Source organism: Rhinatrema bivittatum, chromosome 7 (assembly GCF_901001135.1).
Source record: "Rhinatrema bivittatum chromosome 7, aRhiBiv1.1, whole genome shotgun sequence".
NCBI lineage: Eukaryota > Metazoa > Chordata > Amphibia > Gymnophiona > Rhinatrematidae > Rhinatrema > Rhinatrema bivittatum.
The window spans coordinates 123,626,510-123,643,771 of record NC_042621.1 but is presented as its reverse complement, the minus strand read 5'-3'; the positions used below and the strand labels follow the sequence as shown (position 1 = coordinate 123,643,771).

General features: G+C 44.4%; 1 protein-coding gene across 3 annotated transcripts in view; it reads left to right on the top strand.

Moving 5' to 3' along the window:
• Positions 1–17,262, top strand: part of SGPL1 (sphingosine-1-phosphate lyase 1) — a 210,634-nt gene that overhangs the window by 143,387 nt on the left and 49,985 nt on the right. For all 3 annotated transcript variants that reach the window (XM_029609059.1, XM_029609060.1, XM_029609058.1), the window contains one exon: positions 1,479–1,607. In XM_029609059.1, the coding sequence (XP_029464919.1) occupies positions 1,479–1,607 (129 nt within the window). The remainder of the gene's footprint in view (positions 1–1,478; positions 1,608–17,262) is intronic.

Here is a 17,262-nt window from a genome sequence, read left to right as displayed (position 1 = left end):
ATGATATTTTGCAACCAACTGGATTGTATATTGGTAGTTTACTATCCTTTCCTTCAGTAGTGTTGCCATTAATTTTTCCATCTCTGAGGAAAGGCTTTCCAACCTCTTCTCTGTTACCACTTTTGTTAAATGGGTCTACATCCACCCTTTTCTAATCAGCTTTATTGATGTATTAAAAAAAATTCTTCGGGCATGCGAAAAAGTATTCTGAATTCTTAGTATTGTTAGATGTACCTCATCTGGTACCACCTTCAGTTTTACACGTTCCATATAAATCCCCCATCTGCCCCTTTGCCTACTATCAGTGGTCCTTCTCCAAGGTAGTCTTCAGTGAATACTGAAAATTTCCTCTCTTTCTCCCTCTTTACTTCATCTAAATTGCTTCTCTATCTGTGGTTCAAGTGTGTGTTCCAGTTCATAGTCTACACATTCCCTGCTGCTTTCTCTTCTTCTGATAGTCCCCTCTTACTCTGACATTTTACTGTTATTCCCTTCTTTTTGCTTGGTTCCTCTTTCTTACCGGGTAAGAAGAAGTTGCCATTGGATGATTTCTAGTGATACTATAACTGCATCACCGAGTTATTAAAAAAAAAAAAAGTGAGTCCTTTGTAGAAATGTAAACTATGTCCTTTTTCTATTTAAAAATAGATTTATGATTTCATATAGTGGCATTTGTGTACATGGTACAGTGCAAAATAATTAACCTACCTAAAATGTTGGCTCTCACTATTTTTGAATATAGCAGGATTAAAAATGGTAATTAAGGAGGGCCAGCTGGGTGGCTTAGTGGCAGTAATGTACAATGGATTTGATTCTCACCTCAGATCTTCATTGTCTGGATCACCAAAGACTGGGAATGCTGCGGGGGGGGGGGGGGGAGTTATTGCTCAATGGCAACATCTATTGGCCGGATTGAGGGTGTACAATTGCAGAGTTCTGGAAGGAGTGCTAGGGCATGGCCCCCGGCTGAGGTCTGTGATTGCAATGACCGGACTAAAAGGAGGCAATGTATGTAAAATAGAAGAAAATATTTGGGTAATTGTGAGTGAGAGATTAATGGTGTCAGATCCCCAGCCCTGGTTCCGATTTTAGCTGGAGGCCCAAAGTAGCAGGAAGAAACAGATGGATCAGAAATATAAAACTTGTTTAAGATCACACAGCTCTGTGTCCTAACTACTTTAAAGTCAATTACTATAATACAGAGTGGTGTTGTAGTAATGTTTGTTTTTCAGATCAGTCACCTCTGGAAAATGCCTGTCTGTGTAGTTTATAAGACAACGAAGAATGTGCTATGTATAGGGTGCTCAGTCTTTCTTCAGATCAGCCCAGCAGATTGCTGCAAGATTCATGCATCACTGATAATCTTAAGCATGCATAATCCATTTTGCAGAGTTTTACAGTGTTTACCTCCACACTTTTTTTTTTTTCCACACTTATCAGAAACCTGAAACTCCCAAATACATTTTTTCTTTCTTTAGATATATGCAGAGTTTGCCTGGAGTAACCCTCTTCATCCTGATGTCTTCCCGGGAGTTCGGAAGATGGAAGCCGAAATAGTTAGAATGGCCTGCACACTCTTTAATGGGGGACCAGAAGCCTGTGGAGCTGTAAGTAACCAAGCAGTAACTCAAAATGCAGATTTTGGTGCCATTTCTCTCAAAGCTCTGTTAGAGACAGGATTAACAGGTTAGTGTTACATTTAATGTATTAATCACAAGGTAGAGCACAAGTGGAAACAATTTAGATCTGGTATCTTAAAAGCACCTGTTTCATTCCACTATTGCATGTTGAACAAAGCCTCGAGCAGAAACATGCTCATGATTCCCCCCCCCCCCACCCCCGATGTTCACAAGACTCCTGCGCCTAATGAGGAGCTGTGGCAAAGTGGCACGTGGAAGATGTGTGTACAGCTGCAGATATGTATGCGTGAAGAGTGCGCAGGTTATAAAATAGTGCGTATTTTTGTGCGCATCGAGATACGCATGTTTATGGGTGCACACATGGTCCTTTTAAAATCTACCCATTTGAGTCTATCACAATTGAAGTTTTATTTGCATCTTAAAAAAAAATCTACAAAAAATCAGCTGCTGATATTTGAAAAGCTCTGGTACATGATTATGTCCCCCCTAGATTGAGGTACATGATTATATCCCCCCTAGATTGGGGCTTTGTTCAGCACACAATAGTGGAGTGATACAAGTGCTTTACGATACCAGCTCTGTTATTTCCACTTGCTCTACCTTGTGATTTTTGAGTTCTGAGGATAGTGGTTTTTGGGATTTGTTTTGAAGAGCAATATGAAATTTAATGTTTCAGACAAAAGGAAAATAGAACCAATGCTATTTTTCCAACTTGTACCTTCTACTTTATAAATGTTTTGTAGGTTGCATGACAGTGCCTTGCTTCCAGATGGAAAGTGTAAATATCTACCTGTCTGCTGGCATCATCGGTTAAAGATGGTGTGGTTGTGCGGCTAATTAAGCATCATTTATTTGACTGAACCCACATCTATTCTGTTTTTACAAAGAGAAAACAATGCAATAAATAGAGCATTAAATTCATAAACATAGTTAGCAATCAAATAACAATTCCCTGTACGTACCCGAATCAGTCCAGACTCCTTGGTTTTGTCCCCACACCAGCAGGTGGAGACAGAGAACCTATATATATCTAGGTGCCACCCACAGCCTGTCAGTATTACTCTGTCTCCAGCAGGTGGAGACAGAGAACCTATATATATCTAGGTGCCACCCACAGCCTGTCAGTATTACTCTGTCTCCAGCAGGTGGAGACAGAGAACCTATATATATCTAGGTGCCACCCACAGCCTGTCAGTATTACTCTGTCTCCAGCAGGTGGAGACAGAGAACCTATATATACCTAGGTGCCACCCACAGCCTGTCAGTATTACTCTGTCTCCAGCAGGTGCTAGGAGTGCTTACCCACAGGCTGGGTGTGTGTTTGAGGCAGTTAGAGATTCCATTTTAATTTGGTCTATTCTTTTTGGTTCTTAATTGGTCATACAAAAAAACAAAACCAAACCAGAAAGAGAGGACTGAGCGGCTTTTCTTCAGCAAGGATCTCCTTGGCCTCCCAGGGGAAGAGCAGTTCCTCCTGGTTTAAGAGGCAGCTGCGGCTGTGGTCGAGGCCCCGATAGCCTTCCTTCAGCAGCTGAGGGGTTGATACCAGGGAGCCCGGTTCACTCACCCCTGGAGACCTAGTGGCAAGACCCCTTCCTATGCTGGGCAAGTACTTCTATAATAATAATAAAAAAAAAAAAGTTATTATTGAATGCTGCGACTCTCCCTTCCCTCAGCGGTCTTTTCTTTTGGTTCTTGAGGCTTTTTGCTCCCGTTCGGCGTTTTAACAAAAAAAAAAAAATAAAAAAAAATTAAGTTTTATTTTCTTCTCTCAGCTCGACATGTCCCGGAGTGCGGCATGCAGAGCATGCAGCTTGGCGCACGGTTGTTTGTCCAGGGACGATTTGTGTTCTACTTGCATGCTGGGGGGTGAGGGCTCCTCACAGACCACCGGGGTGGGGGGGAGGGGGGTTATGCTGCGCGTCTCTTCGGTCACTGGCACGTTCGGGGAGATGCCAGTTATTCCTTGTGATCCGTTCCCGCTGAGCAACGGGCACCATCTTAGATGGTTTTGGTGCGGCAGGGCTGGCCGCGTCGGGAGTTAATTTTTTAGCACAGCGTTGTTGCTCGCAGCAGCGTTTGCCCATGGGGAGGTCTCGCGCGGCAAAACACATGCGGTCTGCGTTGGGGGAGGCCCCTACAGATGGGGAAGATTCCCCTTCATCGTCCTCATCTAATTCGGATTACATTAGGTTTTTACATAAGGCCTTTAGAGCTAAGAGAGCCGCGAAAAGACCCGGCAGGGGCAGGAGTTCCTCACCTTTACCGTCTAAGTCCTGAAAACGGGCCAGGAGCTGCTCGGAGCAGGAAGCCCCCCAAGGATAAGCACCCTTTAAGGTCTCAGGCACCTCAGGGCGACTCTAGTTCATTCTCTGATGTCTCTGGATCCAGACGATCAGGGCCTGGCCACCCCTCTCCTGAGGGGGGTAGAGGATGAGGAGGACCCGCAGCAGAGTGCTGCATGAGAGTCCCATGGCACCGACAGAGATGACCCTAAGGTAGGTCCAGTTGTTCCGTAGAGAGGAGCTTGCCCCTCTGATCCAGCTATTCTGAAGGAGTTGGGCATTGAACCGACACAGGATCAGGCATCCTTAGGGTCTATGGATCTAGTTTTATTGGGTCTGAGGGGCCAACCTACTACCTTCCCTTTCCATTTTTCAGCGATGGATTTGCTGTACAGGGAATGGGATACACCGGATATGTGGCTCAAAGTTACGAAGGCCATGGATAAACTCTATCCTCTGCCTGAGGAGGCTCTAGAGGTTCTAAGAGTCCCGAAGATCGATGCCACTGTGGCTGTGGTTACGAAGAAAACAACTATTCCAGTCACAGGCGGTACGACTCTCAAGGATTTGCAAGACCGGAAGCTTGAGCTGCAGCCGAAGAGAATTTTTGAAGTCTCAGCGCTGGGGGTCTGAGCAGCCGTGTGTAGTAACTTCGGATTGAGAGCGGGCCTGCGCTGGGTTCAGCAACTCCTGGCCAATGAGTCTCTCTCCGAGGAGGAAGCTCATCAAGCTGGGCGCCTGGAAGCTGTGAAAGCATACAGTGCAGGTGCGCTGTATGATCTTCTGTGGACTTCTGCTCGGTCCATGGTCTCAGCGGTCTCGGCTCGACACTTATTGTGGATGTGTCTTCTAAATCAAGGTTGGGCTCTCTTCTTTTTAAGGGAAGTTTGCTTTTTGGTAAAGAACTGGAATACTTGATTCAATCCCTGGGAGAGAATTAGGTCCATCGCCTTCCCAAAGACAGACCTAAGCAGAGATCTTCGTTTTCTTCAAGATCTCATTTTCGTGGTGGCCGGAGGGCTCGTACGCCACGGGCGTCCACCTCATTGTTCTGTCAGACTACAGGCAGACAGCAGTCACCTCAGTCCTTTCGAGGGCGCTGTTTCAGTAGACCCGGTACCTCTCCGTCAGCTCCAGGAGGCAAAGCTTCGCAATGATGGGCAGCCGGTCCATTCCTCGGTACCAGTGGTAAGAGGCAGACTGTCTCTGTTTTATGAGGAATGGACCAAGATCCCGTCAGACCAGTGGGTCCTATCTGTGATAAGAGACGGCTACGCTTTAGATTTTGCACGCCAACCACGCCAACAGTTTCTGGTTTCTCCTTGCGGCTATGCTGCGAAGTGTCAAGCGGTAAGGTTGACGGTGCAAAGTCTTCTCGCCCTGGGAGCCATTGTTCCAGTCCCGCCCTCGGATCAGCGCACAGGCCGATATTCCATCTACTTCGTGGTACCAAAAAAGGAGGGGGTCCTTCCGTCCCATTCTAGATTTAAAATGGGTAAACAGATGTCTGCGCATCCCAAGGTTCCGCATGGAAATGCTCCGGTTGGTGATCGCAGCCATACATCCCAGGGAGTTCCTGGCGTCTCTGGACCTCACGGAGGCGTATCTGCATGTAAGCATCAGGGAGGATCATCAGCAGTTCCTGAGACTTGCAATACTAGGGAGGCATTATCAGTATCAGGCTCTGCCTTTCAGTCTCGCTACAGCACCCAGGACCTTCACCAAGATCATGGTGGTCGTGGCAGCAAGGCTGCGCAGAGAAGGGTTGTTGGTGCACCCCTATCTGGACGATTGGCTGATTCGGGCAAAGTCGGAAGCTCTTTGCCTGGAAGCGATCCAGCGAGTGTTGCAGCTGTTGAAGGCGCTTGGCTGGGTGGTCAATATGTCCAAGAGTCACCTGATCCCCTCCCGGTCCTTGGAGTATTTGGGAGCTTTGTTCGACACTCGGCAGGGTCGGGTCTATCTCACGACCGACAGGATTGTCAGGTTGCAGGGGCAAGTGCAGTCCTTAATCTCCAAGTGCCGGCCCACAGTATGGGATAATTTACAAGTGCTAGGATCCATGACTTCTACTTTGGAGCTGGTTCCATGAGCCTTCGCTCATATGCGGCTTTTACAGTCAGCCTTGCTATCCCGGTGGAATCCGACCTCCAAGCAGTTCCATCTGGTCCTGCCGTTGACAGATTCCGCTCGCTCCAGTCTACATTGGTGGCTGATCGCGGGCAATTTGTCCAGTGGAGTCCCTTTGATGATCCTGGATTGGACGGTGGTGACCACAGATGCCAGTCTCTCAGGCTGGGGGGCAGTTTGTCTGTGGTCCTCTGTGCAGGGGCAGTGGACTCCGGAAGAATCTTGTTGGTCCATCAACCGGCTAGAGACCAGAGCAGTCCGCTTAGCACTACAAGCGTTCCTCCCGTTGATCGAGGGAAAGTCGGTCAGGGTGTTGTCCGACAACATGACCACAGTGGCTTACATCAATCGTCAGGGAGGCACCAAAAGTCGTGCCATAGCAGAAGAGGCTCGCCTGTTAGTAGACTGGGTGGAGCGGTATCTCATCAGCATAACTCCGTCCCACATAGCAGGGGTGGACAACGTTCACACGGACTTTCTAAGTCTACATCATCTTAATCCCGGCGAATGGGAGCTGGCGGACAAAGCCTTTCAACTTCTCTGCGACAGGTGGGGCATCCCCCATGTGGATCTGATGGCGATGTCAAAAAATTCCAAGGCTCCCTTGGCCGATGACGGTTCTCCTGTACGTGTTCCCTCCTTGCCCCCTAATAGGCAAGGTGCTCAGACGCATAGAAGGACACCCAGCGTGAAGTGATCTTAGTAGCTCCCGAGTGGCCGCACAGGCCATGGTTTGTGGATTTGCTTCATCTGGTAGTGGACGGTCCTCTGCGTTTTCCTCCGCTCCTGAGCCTTCTTCATCAGGGACCAGTCTGTTTCGACCAGGTCGATCGCTTCTGTCTAGCAACATGGCTTTTGAGAGGCAGCGTCTGAGGGGCAAAGGCTATTCCGATGCGGTAGCCACTATGCTCTTACAATCGCGTAAGACGTCTACTTTGTCTTATGTTTGAGTCTGGAAGGTATTTGACTCCTGGTGCATGGCGAGGGAAATTGTGCCTTCTCGTGCCACTGTTTCTGATATTCTGTTTCCCTCAGTTGGGTTTAGCCAAGGGCTTGTCTTGTAGTTCTTTGCGTGTCCAAGTGGCAGCTCTTGGTTCCTTACACGTTCCTGTGCAGGGCATACCATTGGCTACGCATCCAGATGTCGCTCGTTTCCTTAAGGGAGCGAGGCATTTGTGTCCCCCAGTGAGCTCCCCTTGTCCTTCGTGGAATCTGAATTTAGTTCTCAAAGCTCTGTGTGCTCCACCCTTTGAGCCCTTACATAGGGTGACTTTGAAGGACTTAACGTTGAAAGTTGTCTTTCTGATGGCAATCACTTCTGTGCAAAGGGTTTCTGAGCTTCAAGCTTTGTCCTGTAGAGCCCTTTTCTATGGATCTCCGATTCTGGTGTCTCTTAGCATACGGTCCCTTCCTTTCTCCCTAAGGTTGTTTCTTCTTTCCATTTGAATCAATCTGTGGAGCTTCCATCATTCTCCGCTTTGGATAGGTCTGACCCTCTTTCGTGGGATTTGCGGAAATTGGACGTTCGCAGTACAACCGGGAGAATTTCCAACCTCCCTGGGTCTGTCAGAAGCCTATCCCTCACACAACTCAGGCTATCTCTCCCTCACACACTCATGCACACAGACTCTCACACACTCTCTTAGGACCTGCAGTGAAATGAGCTCCTCTGGCCGCCTCTCCTCTTCAGGCTCTACTGCAGCCCCACTGGTCTCCACAACTCTTTGGGATACAGAGAGGAAGGGAGGGGGAAGACAGATTGCCACAGCACAGGAGGAATCTTGCTGCTACACACTAGTGTACCATAGCACAGTGGTTGAGAAGTTCTGCATCAGAGTGTGTAATGCCTAGCCAACAAGCTTTAATAGCATCAGTATAACTGATGTACAATTTAAACTGTACTTCTTGATATTTAGCATCTAATGAGAGCTTCCCAATAAATTTGAAACAATGCATCATATCTACAGAAGTCAGATCAATATAGTGCTAAATCAGCTAATATATCTGGCTGAAATTTGACCAAATATATCTTTATTTATTTTTATTGATGCAGTTCTTATATACCGTTACACAGAACACAAAATTCTATCTTTACGGTTTACAATAGTAAAAATCATTATATAACAGTTAGAAACAGAATAAATACAATAAAATTCAATAACAAATAAAAACAAGATAACTAAAAACTACTCATTAAAATAAAATATAGTTAAGAAAGTAGAAATGAGTCCCTCTGCCAACTTCTGTCTCAGTTATCCTCTTTGGCATTAATTCCATATGCTTGCTGAAAGCACCATGTTTTTAGGTCTTTCTTGAATTTCTTCAAGTTATCCTGCACTCTAAGTTCCAGTGGCAGACTGTTTATTTACCTTGGTACCCATATTTCTAATGACCTTGTTAAGTGAATAAGAATGATATAATCTCACAATTTCACAAATGATTTTTATACCTGAATATGTCTAGCCTGTAAACAAGCACAGATTGTGTACATGGTAAGTCATGTTGTGCTTGCAATTGCTCAAAAGATGTGTTCTGTGATGCAAAAGTAGGTCTTTATGGATGACATTGTCAGGGACAGCATCTGAGCTACAGCAGATTTGACTCTGTGGCCTTGGAGTTTCCTCAACTGGATGTAATAGCAGCCACAGGAGAAAGTGGGAGAACAAAAGCTGTAGTTCTAGTGTTGTGACTTGGCGGGCTGGCAATAAGATAAACAAGGACCAGCGGGCCTGATGAAGAAGCCACATGAGCTGGACATGGTCCGCAGGCTATGGTTTACCCATCTAAGATGGCTATGTAATTGACTGGTTATGATTTTTTATGTTATTGTTTTAATTTGTTTCAGTGATTGCTGTGTTAGTGTGAATTGATTTTTTTTTATTGTAAATCACTTTGATTTTATTTGTAGAAAGGTGATTAATCAATTTTAATAAACTAAACTATGGAGGTCAGATCAGGGAATAGCATTCAAGCAGGCACAGAATCTAGCAACTGAAGCACCAGTCCATGTTTACTATGATCCAAACAAACCTACAATAGTTAGCACAGGTGCTAGAACTTCCAGACCGAGTGGAGTATTTCAAGATCATGATGAGAAATTTAAAACGTTTTGTTCATGACCTATTTAAGGCTCTGAATATCAGTATGCCCAGATTGAAATGGAATGTATGGCCAGTGTTTGGGCTTCTGAGAAACTGTATCAATACCTTTGTGAATTGGGTCCTACAAACTAATCGCTGATAAGCCCCTTGTACCTCTAAGAAAGGGGAAAGATCTAGACAAAGCTCTCTTGTGATGCCACTGCCTGTTGATGCATATGCTCAAGCTCCACCCTGTAGCATAGTATTTACACGGCAAGAAATTATTACTGGTTGCCAATGCAGTACAGTATTAGGAGCCAGAAAGTAGTGGTACCCACAGAGTGCAGGGCAGCTGGCATGCTGCTGAGGGCACCTTATGGCTAGGCCCTGAATGGCCCACGAGTGTGGCAGCTGTTAACGGTCCACACATATAGGTACTTGACCAGTCAGGAGGTAAAAGGCTGGCTGTAGGTGGAATCAGCAGCATATCTGATTGGTAGTCCCAAAAGGGCCAATCCCTTGCTGCCTGCTTCTAGCCCAGCGCTTCTCAGTCTGTGTGGTATGCCGCCTTCTCCACCACAGCCTCGTTATTCCCTGGCCCAGCCTCTGCACTCGGGGGATTTAGCAATTTATCATGGTTATGCTTGAAATTCTTTGTGCGTATAACTCCATATTTCCCCAGAATGTAATAAGTGAGTACAGATATAACATTTATTTATTATGTATGTATGTATTTATTTATTTATTTAAAGGCTTTTATATACCGACATTAGTGTGCAAACATCATACCGGTTTACACTGTAACTAAAAGGATGGAAAAGTACAAAGGGGAGGGGATAAATATAGATACAGAGGGGGAAATGCAGAGAGTGTACAACTCTAGCAAACCCTGCTGACAGCTGCATCCTCCCCAGAGTACCCATGGAGGTAACGCCATTACACAATTGGACCACAAAGTGAGACTGAATTTGTGGCAGGACCTATGGGGCAAAATTATCCCCACAGTTACTGGTGGAAGTCTCGAGGTATCAAGGTTTAAACAAAAATATTCATGAAGGGAATGGGAACATTTATATTGTCTCCATGGTTTTGTGTTTTGAAGAATTTAGGAGACCTAATCAAAGGATTGGGGGAGGCGTGTGACTGCTCACAGCAAAGTATTCCAATAAAGTTGTTTTTGAAGTTTTCTTGTTAACCTTGGACTTGAGGGGGGGGGGGGGGGGGGGTTGCTGTACATAATTTCCATTAAACAGTTAACTGCTGCCTTACAGCTGGTGGCATTTTTATGAGTCCCTAATTAGACTTGAGACCTCATTTGGCAAAAAGTTAAAACTCAAAAGAGCAATGAAACATTAAGAGGACAATAGCCATTTTAAGTTTCCAACAGCCAAAATCTCCCCTTATGCATGCAAACAAAGCCACAATGTTTACAGCTAGAGAAGGCCAATATGACTGTCAGGCACAATGAAACATTATTGGTGACTGTTTCAGAACAGCAGGTGTACAGGAATAACATTTAAATCACAGCAATATGTGACCATAGCTGGCTGCTGATAAAAGAAATCCTACAAAGCTAAGGCATTTGTACAAATGTCTGTTTAGTGCGTGCCATCCTGAGATATTCAACCACGCCTGGTGCTTTGTATGAAAGCAGGACTGATTCGCAGTAGTCTTATGAAACGAGCACCAAGTTTGGTCAGTAATGCTGCAGACTCCTCGAGCATTATGAGCTCATCAATATGAACCCATTACCAGCAATGCCCTGAGCACAAAGGAGTTAGTTCTTCCTGAAATGCAGCCAAGCACAATTTCAGGAACTGAAGAAAAAAAAATCAATACAAAGTAGCAAACATGAGGGAGAGTCCAGACGATAATACAGATCCATTTCTGGTGCTGCATAGAAGACAGAAGAAAATATTCTGGTGCTTTCCTTTCAAACTCACAGCATAATTCAAAAGCAGTACAGAATCTTGGCCGGCTGAAAACATTTCACCTTACATGGACTGCAGCTTTAACACGTGAAACCAAAGTCTCATGAGAACCTAAAGCAAACATTTTTTTGTGCCATTGTTCTTAAACCCTGTAATTGCATCAGAGGACTACTCAGAAATACTGCTTAAGAACCAAGCTGGACATGCCTTAATCCCTGGGAAAGCTACAGAAATCTAATGAAGAGAGGTTTCCCTATTTATTTATGCATGCGAAAGCTTCTATTCTGCTCCCTCCACAGAATTTTCAGTGTGGATTCCAAGTCTTTACAACACAGTAATAATAGAATAAAATACATATACTAAGCATAAAGGCTTCACTGAACAGAATTGATTTTAGCCGTCTTCGAAAGTCCTTTACATCTGATCAGGAAGAGAAGGCTCTAGCTCTTGTTATCTTTTAAAATACATCCATAATCCTAAATTTAAAGATATAGTTGTTTCATTAACAGTATGTCAGCTCTGATACTGATGAGGAAGATATGCTTTAAAACTACTAGATCCATTTTTGGGGTGCATATTTGAACTTATGGAGCTTAGATATCTAATGGATAAAAAAAAACAAACCTGTTTTTGCAAAGATCATGTTCACTCAAGCGACAGTAGCACAAGCGTCCTCTGCAATTAATTTAATGTTGAGTGGCCTAACTGTGCTGGAGAAGTACTGCAGACCTGAGCTGGAAAGCTGAGGTGATATGAAGACTGTTCTCCAGCAGAGTTAGGACACTCATCATCAAAGGCCTGCAGAGTACACTTGGCCACTGTTTGAGTGAGTATGTGGAATGCTACTCCGAAGGATTAGCTCAGATTATGAAAATCACTTTGCAGTGGCCCTCGAGTCATGCCTGAATGAAGTGTTGGTAACTTTTGTTTTGTTTTAAACAAGAGTTAGATGGCTAGTGATTTAATCTCTCTCTCCAACTCTATTCTAAATCTCCGTGGCTAGAAATCTTTCTGTTTGGAGGCCAGTCTCACAAAATTGTCCCTACAGAAAAAACCTTATTAGGCTCGGAGAAGACCATTCCTTTTGCTTGGTGTGGGTGCGAGTGCGCTCGCTCGCATGCACTTGAGAGAGAGGGAGCCTGAGTGTGTGTGCACGCGCTTGAGAGAGAGGGAGCCTGTGTGTGTGTGCGCATGCGCTTGAGAGAGAGGGAGCCTGTGTGTGTGTGTGCGCGCGCGCATGCGCTTGAGAGAGAGGGAGCGTGTGTGTGTGTGTGTGTGTGTGTGTGTGCGCATGCGCTTGAGAGAGAGGGAGCCTGTGTGTGTGTGCGCATGCGCTTGAGAGAGAGGGAGTGTGTGTGTGTGTGTGTGCGCACGCGCTTGAGAGAGAGGGAGCCAGTGTGTGTGTGTGTGTGTGTGTGTGTGAGTGCATGCGCATGCGCTTGAGAGAGAGGGAGCCTGTGTGTGTGTGTGTGTGTGTGCGCACGCGCTTGAGAGAGAGGGAGCCAGTGTGTGCGTGCGTGCGCACGCACTTGAGAGATGGGGTGCCAGTGTGTGTGTGTGCACGCACTTGAGAGATGGGGTGCCAGTGTGTGTGTGTGCGCGAATGTTATGCACTCTCTACCTAGCTGCTATCAAGCTAGGTCGAGAGTATATTGTACAAATCTAATCATTGTGTACCTTTCCTCACTTCAAATCACATCAAATCTTCACTGACGTGTACTGTGTTGTTCATATCACTGACTGTGCATGTAAAACAGGCCCCAAAATCCTAGCCCACCACCAGTTACTAGTTGCCCCTCCTACAATGGTATAAAAAGTTGTCTCACTGTCTTTCTCTTCCGTTTCGGGCATATCGCACAGCATAAGGCCAAGAAAAAAGATGTAGTTATTTCCGGTGTTAAAACGTGCAATAACGTGTTATGCTATCGCACACAACGCTAAGCACCCGTCACTTTAATTTACTCTGCCCAAACTCCTCACATGTGGGAAAAATGTTAAAAATCTGCATACGCATCTCGCGATGCTTTTATTTATCGCAGGCAGCATGATGTTATTGCGAGTGTTAGGGCCCTAATACAACGATAAGGCCCTAATGCAATTTGATGAATAACCGCCCCCCCAAGTTTCTCCTTTGTAATTACTTTTGATATGTTTGGAAATAAACTTTAGAGCAATTGCCATGTAGCATATCCCTCATGAGAATACTTAGCAAAAGGTTTTGCTGCATGGTTGATTTAGTCACAAGATTTTGCCTTTCATTGTGTACAGCTAAGGAAGTCATAAGTTGAGTTCACCTAATTCACCCATATATGAAGGCAGCCACCCTTCTTATACTTAAATAACTTGAGCATTTTAAATATCAGAATTATCTCATCTTAACTATTTAATATCACAGATTCATCTGGTGCATGAGAAGTGGAAGCCTCAGCCACCATGCAGTAGTGACACCTGGTGACCAGACTTGGAATGCATGCATGCCAGGATCCTGAAGGAGTTGCAGCCTGTGGCACTTGGCAGAGAGCTGTTGCTCTGATGGCTGGGCTACCAAAAAAAAAAAATGGCAGAAAACCTTGCCTCATTGCAAATGAAAATGTATGATGTCAAAATTCCAGTAAGAGCCCAATGGTGCAGGAAGAAACTACAAAACCAAAAACATAAATTGCATTGCATCTTAGCTGCTTATAGTTTTAATTATGATTTAGAATTCAGAGCCCACTCTCCTGGGCCATTGAGTGACTGACTCAGATTCTGAAAATAATAATTTAGACCACTAAGCATAATGAATGTATTGTATGTGGCAAAGAATTAATTGGCACTCATGCTAAAAAAATTAAAAAAAACATTCAGAGTAACTATGAATAATGGAAGATAGGTTTGTTTGTTTGTTTGGTTTTTTTTGTTCTGACCTTGGAAGATGGCCAAGTTAAGGCCCTGGCAAGTTTCACTGGGAAGTTCCAGAGTTGGGGACTTTCCATAAAGAACCTTGCTATTCACACCCACCTGACTAAAATGAGAACGAAGAAGAGGTTTCCTGCCTTTTTGAAGGAGTAGGCACAATAGCCATTTCCACTAGCAGTTCAGTGTAACCAGAATAGAACACTATCATAAAACTGTACTAGCAGTATTTTTAAATTCTTAAGGTTACTTGATGAGATCAACTGTTTGTATTTTTATTTAATGTCTTGAGCGTCCAAAAAGCGCATCCAACCACGGGTTAAACAGTGTGCTCGGCTCCCAAGCGTTCTTCCCCTCTCAACTCATCTAAGGCCTACAGAAGAATGGTTAATGCATCAAATATCTAAGCACTGATTAAACTGGCTCCTCTACCACTCTAATCGGGGACTCACACATATCTGGCTAACTAGCAGGGTATATTCAGTGGTGCGGTTGCACCGCTGAATTTATCCAGCTAACTTTAGGACAACCCTATAGCCTGACCAGAGTTAACTGAATAAGTTAAGCTGCTAACTGCGAATATCAGAGTTAGCTGCTTAACGTATGCAGCTAACTCCGCTCCTCCTCAGAATGCCTCTTGCCCACCCATGGAACACCCCCTTCTTATCATAAAACAATAATGCCAGGAGCTAAACAATATCACTTAATGTTCCAACTTAAAAAAAAAGAAGTGAAAAATGTAGTATATATACCAGTCATATACAAAAGAAATTAGCAGAATTTGATTGACTCTTCACCGAAGACAGCTCACCATTTCATAAAGCAATAATGATAGTGCCCCTACAATTCTGCAAGAGAATATTCTCCTCCCCCCCCCCCCCCCCCCAAGTCATCCTCCTCTACATCATCAACCAAACCTTCCTGACTTGGAGAGCCCTTCCCCTGAGGCAGGAACTCCTGAAGAAGAAGCAAATTCACCTGCAGAAAACACTACTGGCTTCACAGGCAACAATACTGCAAACCCATCCAGCCCTTCAGCACCAAAATGACAGCTGTTCCCACCACAGGAACATCCTCACTGACTGGTCCCCTGTATTGGCCTTCCTGAGAGCAGCAGAGACCAACCTCTAGGCTCTTTCAGGCTCCCAACCCCTCAAGCATCCCTGGCATAAGGAACTTCTGGAAATTGTGCAGAGAATTTAATTCAGTTGGGCCTGCCATCACATCCCCACCCTTGCGACCAACTGACTCACCACTGAAAGAATGGCCAACATTTCTGTAACTGTCCTTCACCAGTGGGGCCTGCTTCCACACTGGCCTGGATCCCTTAGATCATATCGAAAGGCTTAACTCCTAAGGGTTCTTCTGACACGGTTTCTCCTTACTTCTGGCTGAGCTGCTGGTTTCCGTTCTTCTGGTCCTGTGCAGGACAACTTCTAGCTGGGTTTCTCTTGCCTGTTCACGCAGGGCCTGCTCTCAGGCTTTTTATTGGCTATTCAGCAGCAGCACTCGGAACTAGAAAACAAAAATAAAACTTTATTCACCTGACAGGAGGCTTGTACGCACTTTCTTTTGCCGTGTGCACAAGCTCTCTTCTTTCCAATGCACACACTTACAGTTTATAGGAAACAGTGCATTTGGCTGATGTGCAATTTCTTCCAGTCCTTCAACACTGAGTGCAACCTTTTTGCTGTTGACATCTAACGCTGCATTAAAGTAGGATCAGGTCAAACTTCATCCATTGCAAATCTCTATTGTAGTAATTTTCAAAAGCCCAATTATCTGGGTAAAGTGCATTTACACTTGTAAAACCCATTTTGAAGCTTGTAAATGCTTTTGAAAATCATGCCCATAGACTGTAAGCTCCTTGAAAAAGGGAGTTTATGTAACTTGCTGTAAAATGCCCTGGTGTATAAATGAAGAAATTAAATATACATAGGACTATGTATGTGTCACTTAGTCATGCCATGAAATATACCATCAGCCTGTACTGAATGACTGACCCTAGGCAGCATGGTAACCTCATACATCCTTTAAAGAGGTAAGGACACAGAACTAAAGAAGGTTCATGTCTAGTTGTGGTATCCTACCACTGAGGCACAAAAATAGTACTTATTGTATAAAGGAGTTTATTGTGTAAGTCAAAGGCTAACAATAAGGTGCATGTTTACTAATGGAAACTGGAACAAGGGTTTTCAACTCTGGACCTTCAGGGTCAGACAGATTTGATTTCAGGAGAAACTTATTATGTAAAATGCAAGCAGATACATATGATGAATATTTGTTGTGGACATACGGGAAACCAGACCTGTCAGTGCCTCTTGGAAACCAGAGATTAGAAAATGTATGTAAAATGTTCTTGCCAACATTACAAATTGCTTCTCAACAAGAAACAGCTATTTTTTTTTATACAGAGCTGAAGACATTGTAATGTAAAACTGCCTATTGCTGCTCAGTAAACCACAAACTTTGTTTGCTGTCGTTGCAAACAATGATGTTGAAACTGGTTTAAACTTCCAGAAACAGCTGTTGCTGGTGACACTTGACCAAATGTCAGCAGGAAATTGCTTATAAAGGCAACTAACCTTTATGCAGGGAACATTACATAATGCATACCCGGCTGGTGTCATTCAGCCTAAGACATGCAAGCAGCAAATGGTCTTTTTTCATGACCGTGATGTGATATATTTTCCATTTTACCCAACTGTCTTTCTCTATAAACTTGTTCCTATAATATTTATAGCAGCTCAAAATCTGTGCTGTACCCACAAAAAATAATTTAATATCCATCTGGCCTTTAGGCAAAAGTAGATCTTAGGTTGCTCCAGAATCTGGCCATGATGGCCTGGCTTCACTGGGAGTTTAAACATACCTTGAAATGTTATGTTTATCGAAACTGACATACATAGGAAAAGCTATATGGATGTGCATTTCTGGAATAACATAGGTTCTATGTCAGGAGAGAGATGTATTGTGTGAGATTGGGATGGAAACATTAGGCAGGATGGAGGCCATTGAAAATGTTCTTCTATGCCCAAACACTAAAAATCGAAGAGGACAATGGCATGTAAACTTCATAGGCCTTGGCAGAACTGCAATTTAGCTCTTCTTTATAGTTGTTCAATATTGGGGTAACATAAGGAGTGAAAGGTAAGGCTGTTTGAGGACTGTCATTGATTGGTCAAGGTGCAGGCAAAGTTGTACTGGAAATACAGCTGGAATATGGGTTGGGAGAGTGCCCTTGGTCTAAGGCCCCGTGGCGAAGAGGCTGTGCTGTGATTTAAGCTTGGAGCAGCAGCAG